Here is a 6806-nt window from a genome sequence, read left to right as displayed (position 1 = left end):
ATGTGTATATTATGTATAAAATCTTTACGGAGCCGAACTTCTTGACTCTAATTTCAGCTGATCTCCGATGGCTTCCTGGCTTCTCCTATCGGTTTCGCTCCTAGCTGCACTAATATCAGTGTTTATTATTAGAATCGTCTACACCGTAATTTCCTGCCGGAGCAACCTGAGAAAGGCTGTGGGAATCTTCCACCCTTACACCAACGACGGCGGCGGCGGCGAGAGAGTCCTTTGGTGCGCAGTAAAAGCCATCCAAGAGGAGTCACCAGATCTTGATTGCATCATATATACAGGAGATCACGATGCGTCCCCTCAATCGCTCTCCAGACGATCCATCGATCGTTTTGGGGTCAAATTGATTAACCCTCCAAAGGTACCTTCAGGTTTTTTCCTGTATCATTCAACGTGGTTCATGTTTCCGTATACTTTTTGGGAAATTTAAGTTCTAGATGGTCTTCTGTGCTATACTTGTATTTCGCTATGGGTTAATCATGTGTAAATAGTATGAGCTATGTATCGAAGAATTGGTAGAATAAACGTAAAAAACAACTATTGCTTCAAATTCAGCGAGTTGAAAGTAAAAGAGAAATCTTTTATCGATAAATATCATTCTAATTTTAGACGTGTTATGTTACTATATTCCTGAATGTGGTTTGCTGAAAGGACCATGTCCAGTGATTGGCACACTGGTTGAATTCGACTGGTTTTTATGATATTACTTGGTGTTTTTTTTTATTGTTTTTGTGGATTTTGATGCGGAAAACGATTCTCAATATTTCATGAATTTTCACTGTTTGTTAGCGCCTCGTTTTGACATGTGACAGAAGATGTGCAATTAAGAGTTTGCAGCTAGTTTCTGTGGAGAGTATTTTATGTTCAGTTTACTTTTCGTCGCTTGATTTGTAAGTTTTGGCTATAGCTATATTTATATGCATGCATCGTATTGACAGGTAGTGCATCTATATAAGAGGAAATGGGTTGAAGAAACTACATATCCCCGATTCACTATGATAGGCCAGAGCATTGGCTCAGTATACCTTTCATGGGAAGCTTTGTGCAAGTTCACTCCTTTATATTATTTTGATACCAGTGGATATGCTTTTACTTATCCTGTTGCACGAATGTTTGGATGTAAAGTGATCTGCTATACACATTACCCAACAATTAGTCTTGACATGCTATCAAGGGTTTATACACGGAGTTCTATGTATAATAACGACAATGTGATTGCTAAGAGGTACAAGTTCTTAATTTATTGCTTTATTTAACTATCAGTTTACTCCCCGAGTCCCTGCTGTCAAGAATTGCAAAGGTCGAGATGAATAGCTAAATAACTAAAGAATTATCGTAATAGTGATATTTGTTGATATAGTGATTGAAATTGGGTACATTAAACGTGAATGCCTTCTTCAAGAGGGATGCCCATAACCAAATTTATATCATTAGTAGAAAAGATATGAGGCATTTTTGCATCACATTCGAGATCCATCTTCTGATTTTCCTGTTACGAAAGCTAAGAAGATTTGAAAATTGGATCATATTTAACCAAATATCTAACAAAAAAATTTACGCTGTGCTATCCCATCTGATGTAGCAAGCCTACATAAACTTATTGGGTTTACTCTAGTTGCTGGCTGTTCATGAACCTAACTGAACTTTCTTCATGGCAGCATCTTCCTATCACAGTGCAAAGTGATATATTATATAGTTTTCGGCTGGATGTATGGACTAGTAGGCTCCTGTTCACACCTTGCAATGGTCAATTCTTCATGGACGGGATCTCATATTCAGAAGCTCTGGGGGATATCAGATCGTATTAAGAGGGTTTATCCTCCATGTGATACTTCTGGTCTTCAGGTTTGCATATTGTGATTTTTCTTTTATATCACGTGTTTTCTTATTTGAGTGGTTTTAGTTTATGTATCGACCTTTGTCTGCACGTACCAACCGGAACTAGTTTTTGAAAACTACCAGATTAAACCTAAAAAAATACTAGTAATTTGAAAGGCTTTTACTATCGAGTATGGGTAATTAAAGGCTTTTACTATCAAGTATGGGTTGACATTCATCATCGTAAATATGGGGGTTAAGAGGGGTTATGAGAGAGAAAATTGGATGTGTAGTGATTTATGATTTATGTGTATTAGCTCATAATGAGTCCATGTTTTGTGGCATGGAGGATTAAAGAAGGAAAAACGTGATGCAAAGTTTGGACTTCTTTTGATTCTGGGTGATCTTGATACTTTTTGTGATTTTGTCAATAGTGGAATGCTAACCTATGTCTTGCAAACAGGTGCTGCCATTGGAAAGATCGATGAGTCCACCAAAGATTATTTCCGTGTCTCAATTTCGTCCAGAGAAGGTGGGCATTTTATGAGCTCAAGGTGTCCATGGTTTATCTATCATTTTATTTCGTCAAGTGGATTTTCAAAAAATTAAAATTGATCTTAATGTTTTTCTTTCAGGCACATCCCCTTCAACTCGAGGCATTTGCAATTGTCGTAAAGAATTTGAATGCAGATTTGCCTTCACCTAAGTTGCAATTCGTCGGTAGTTGCAGAAATGCAGCAGATGAGAGAAGGTTGCAACACTTGAAAGACCGAGCTAGGGAGCTGAATGTGGAAAGTGATGTGGAGTTCCACAGAAATGTAACTTATAGGTTTGTGCCATTTCTCTTCGTATTTTGATGCCATGAACAGCTAGCCTTTCTTTTGTGAGATACTGACCAAGTGGAGGAAAAAATCTAATACATACTTTACGCAATATGAAAAGCAATCATCTAGCATCACAGATTTATGAATCACTCGTGCAGATTAGTTAATCACTCTCTAACTTTTCGTATAACTAGAGATTGTTCCTCGTATAACTAGAGATGGTTCCTATTTTTCATTTGCATATATTATCTGCCCAAACGGACACTTTCATCCTTCAAATGATCATATCTGTTCCCCTTTGGCAACCTGTTGTTGGAGCTTTGATCAATCATTTCACACTAATTCCTTTAAATTTCCACTCATTTTATTTGCATTTTTTTATGTGTCTAACTTGTTAAATTGTTTGCTTCCAGTTCAAATTAGGAATCCCATACACTTTACATTCACTCATTTTCCCCTGTCTTCTTTCATTTTCATGGTTTAGTGAGTTGGGGCGTCTTTTGGGTGGCGCGTTTGTGGGAATTCATTCCATGATAGATGAGCATTTTGGCATCTGTGTGGTGGAATACATGGCTTCCGGTGCCATACCGATTGGTTTGTTTCCATTTTTTCCTTGTTGCAGCATCATTTCCAAATTTTATCCGTTCATAATCAATTAAAAGCGAATAATCTTTCTCAGCTCATAATTCTGCCGGCCCTATGATGGACATTGTGTTACCTGAAGGTGGAAAACAAACTGGATATCTTGCCCAAGACGTGCAAGAATACGCAGATGCAATCCTTACAATCTTAAGAATGCCTGAATCTAAAAGGCTTGAGATGGCTGCAGCTGCAAGAAAACGAGCTTTAAGGTTTTCCGAACAACACTTCTATGAAGATTTCAAGGATGCCATTCGACCAATCTTTCTTCATACCCGCTAGACGATGGAAATTGTCGGTATAAGAGATCCTGATCTTAACATGATTTTAGAAGTCAAATTTCTCAACGTATGCATGTTTTAAGTTGAATACGACTTCACTTGCTCTGAAATTTTTAAACTAGAGGAGGAAGAAACTCTCAGGCTACACCGAGTGCCACTGAAGATATTTTATGCGTGTGGAACGGAGCCAAAGAGACATCGGGCAGGCAGTCTTGGTACAATCTTGACATTCAGCAATTCGATAATTTAGAAAATTCTAACCATTTCTGATTATTCACGAATTAATATGATAATAGCGGAATCAATCGCGTGTTGAAATACATGAAGAATTTGATGAAAGGTAGGGAATCCGATGAAAATATTACAAAAATTGAGTAAATTTACAATGGTTTGTTCATGTACGATGTTTCTTATGTTTCATGGAAGTGGATAAAAAACCTATTAAGCCTTCGTATTTTGTTATGTAATTCTTGTTTCTTATTGGCTGTTGCTACGGCCAGATTTATTGCAATACATCCCACGTGACCGACTTCAAAGTACGTTCACCTCATCACCAACTTTTTTAAATTGATAAAAATACGAAAGATATGAACCAAATAAAAAAATTAAGAGTATGTCTTTTGTGAGATGGTTTTACGAATTTTTATCTGTGAGATGGGTTAAAATTATCGATATTCACAATAAAAAGTAACTACTCTTAGAATAAAAAATAATATTTTTTCATGGATGATCCAAATAAGAGTTATGTCTCACAAAATACGATCCGGTGAGATCGTCTCACACAAGTTTTTTCCAAAAATTAATTTTCACGGGAGGGTTGATGTATAATATTAGCGTGGTTGTTACATCAGCTACGTGTTAGTATCGCATTAAAAATAACCAATGTTTTTTAATATATATATAAACAACAAAGAAAAAAGAAGTAAAATTGAAAGTTATAATTTATAATTATTTTAAAAAGTCAAATATATATTGTTAAAAATAAAATTTTCCTTTTTTAAACATCAGTCACGATAATACATATAAATTGCATGAACTTACCTGTGATCGATTAATTTTAAAGATGATAATGTCTTATTTATAACATTAATTTTTGAAGGTGGGTATCGAAGGTAAAATCAGATGTAAACATCATAAGCTAACTGCCACGGTTTCGTGGTCGCAATCCCAACCGTTTCCTAACGTAATTTCACTTTTTTCCTGGGAAAAAGCCGTTACCTATTCAACATCAGTTACTACATATTTGAATTGAATTGATTTATAGAAAAAAACTGTGATATAAACAACTAATCCAAGTTGGTTTCCCCTACACGCCACCGGTTTACGGTTCATGCCAACAACTCCTCTCTCCTTCCTCTCTACAGTTACACATTCAAAACCTTCCTCAAATCTAAATACATCGCGTCTATATTTAGCTCTGTAAGAGAGATGGAGGGCGCCGGTGGCGGGGGGAAGATGAAGGGTTCTTGGAATAAAGAAGAGGATGATCTGTTGAGGAAGCTTGTGGAGGAGCACGGGCCTAGGAATTGGTCTTTGATAAGCAATGGGATTCCGGGACGCTCCGGGAAGTCTTGCCGATTGCGGTGGTGCAACCAGCTGAGCCCGGTGGTGCAACACCGCCCCTTCACAGCGGAGGAGGATGACGTGATCATGCAGGCGCATGCCGTTCATGGGAATAGGTGGGCTACTATTTCTCGTCTCTTGCCTGGGAGGACTGATAATTCGATCAAGAATCATTGGAATTCTACCTTGAGGAAAAGGGGTACTGGCGGTGATGGCGGGGGGTTGGTGGGGGAAGTAGTGGCTACTCGTCGGAGCTGGGAGGATAACGGTGGTGCGTCGTCGGAGCCGGGGTTGAAGCGGCAGTGTTCGCGTGTCTCTCTGCGGAGGAGGAGTTGTAGTGGGGATGTGGCTTTGGAGGTGAAAAAAATGGGCCTTAATGGGCCTGATGGGCTTCAGGCTTCACTTGATCTAAGCCTTTCGCCGCCCGGTAGAGGGATGGTGGAATTACACTGCGGCGAGGAACACGTGATAAAGGAAGAAGAGATCGAGATCGTTAACAATGGGCCAGAGAAGAAGTCGACGGTGGAGATTGGGGATGCTTGTTTGGAGACAGTCATGCGGAGGATAATAGCGCAGGAGGTTCGCAACTACTTTGAAACACTACGGGCTGAAGATGGGCTTCATTTTGGGCCTTGATGATAAAGCATTGGCTAAAGGTGGTCTCAAAATTGGTCTTGGGCTTTTGCAATTGTGTATAGGGCTCCTAAAAGTCTTAGGGGAAAATGTCGAGAATGGTCATGTTATATATTTGACTAAAACTTGAACTAAAATAACAATTTTGCCCCTAAGCTTGCTTATATGTTTAAAATCCTATTTAATTTTATTATAATCATATTTAATTTTTTGTGCTGTTTAAAATCTTATATACTTAATTAGGTTCGTATTAATTTTAGGTTAATATTTTTATCCTGCGACTTTGATGAGTGTTGAACAACTACAATTGTCTTAAAATGGAGATGAAATTTGACACGTCTTCACTTTACATTTATTTATATAATCAATTACCATATTTTATTCAATGGAATATACTAATTTTTATCTTTTACATCAAATATTGCGATTGTTATTTTTAAATTTTCTACGTCAGCTAATTGCAAACATCATCTTACATACTGATACGTCGTGAGTCCACGTCCATGCTTACTCGGTTGCTTAATAAGTTAATGCAACTACTTCATATTCACCTTTATTTTATAAAAATTACTAAATCAAAATTCCATTATTGTATCTCATTGTAAATATATTTAAACATCAATTTTGTACTCATATGTAATATGGGTACTACAACTACATCCTCACATTTATTCTTATAAAAATGTTACGAAATTAATGGTTCCATGCATAAATATGATTGTCGTGAAAGACTTGGAAATTCCAAACCAATTTACTTTTTAAAAATAAACAAAAATCATCTGACTCGATTTCACGATTATATAATCAGTGGAAACACCCTAAAAACTGTTTTAACTGTCAAAACCGGTCGGGTCGAATATGAAGTATAACACCCCACATCACTTTCCAAAACAACAAACTTGCGCTTGATAATCATGATTTTAAGACAACTGCAGCAGGTTTCTATCCACGCTACACCAAGCTGTGCTGAGTAGTCACTCAATGAAAGCTTTATAAAAACTCGTGAATGGTAAAAAACCGAGAGAATATCACAGCG

At 37.3% G+C, this 6806-nt stretch overlaps 2 protein-coding genes across 3 annotated transcripts; both read left to right on the top strand.

The window, feature by feature from the left end:
• Positions 1-3953, top strand: LOC142540397 (GDP-Man:Man(3)GlcNAc(2)-PP-Dol alpha-1,2-mannosyltransferase-like). 2 transcript variants are annotated; one of them, XM_075646520.1, is made up of 8 exons: positions 1-373; positions 951-1237; positions 1671-1857; positions 2294-2362; positions 2466-2659; positions 3139-3248; positions 3334-3591; positions 3697-3953. In XM_075646520.1, exons 1-7 carry the CDS (start codon positions 68-70, stop codon positions 3573-3575), a joined length of 1395 nt encoding a protein of 464 aa, XP_075502635.1. In that variant the 5' UTR covers positions 1-67; the 3' UTR covers positions 3576-3591; positions 3697-3953. The 2 variants fall into 2 exon arrangements, with proteins under 2 accessions (XP_075502635.1, XP_075502633.1); XM_075646518.1 differs by having other exon boundaries at positions 3334-3953.
• Positions 3954-4536: 583 nt separating this feature from the next.
• On the top strand, positions 4537-5982 carry LOC142538979 (transcription factor MYB73-like). Its single transcript, XM_075644275.1, has one exon. It carries the CDS (start codon positions 5003-5005, stop codon positions 5771-5773), a length of 771 nt encoding a protein of 256 aa, XP_075500390.1. The 5' UTR covers positions 4537-5002; the 3' UTR covers positions 5774-5982.
• Positions 5983-6806: the final 824 nt, after the last annotated feature.

The sequence above is a fragment of the Primulina tabacum genome, chromosome 3, assembly GCF_025594145.1.
Source record: "Primulina tabacum isolate GXHZ01 chromosome 3, ASM2559414v2, whole genome shotgun sequence".
In the NCBI taxonomy this organism is placed as follows: Eukaryota; Viridiplantae; Streptophyta; class Magnoliopsida; order Lamiales; family Gesneriaceae; genus Primulina; species Primulina tabacum.
Note: the sequence above shows the minus strand (reverse complement) of the source record. Positions and strands in the feature narration are given on the sequence as shown.

Excerpts from the sequence above, each read along its gene's own strand:
- LOC142540397 (XM_075646520.1), top strand. The coding sequence starts at position 68 with ATGGCTTCCTGGCTTCTCCTATCGGTTTCGCTCCTAGCTGCACTAATA. Across the intron at positions 1,858-2,293 it reads GTGATACTTCTGGTCTTCAG|GTGCTGCCATTGGAAAGATC; the intron begins GTTTGCATATTG and ends TCTTGCAAACAG. Across the intron at positions 3,249-3,333 it reads TTCCGGTGCCATACCGATTG|CTCATAATTCTGCCGGCCCT; the intron begins GTTTGTTTCCAT and ends AATCTTTCTCAG.
- LOC142538979 (XM_075644275.1), top strand. The coding sequence starts at position 5,003 with ATGGAGGGCGCCGGTGGCGGGGGGAAGATGAAGGGTTCTTGGAATAAA.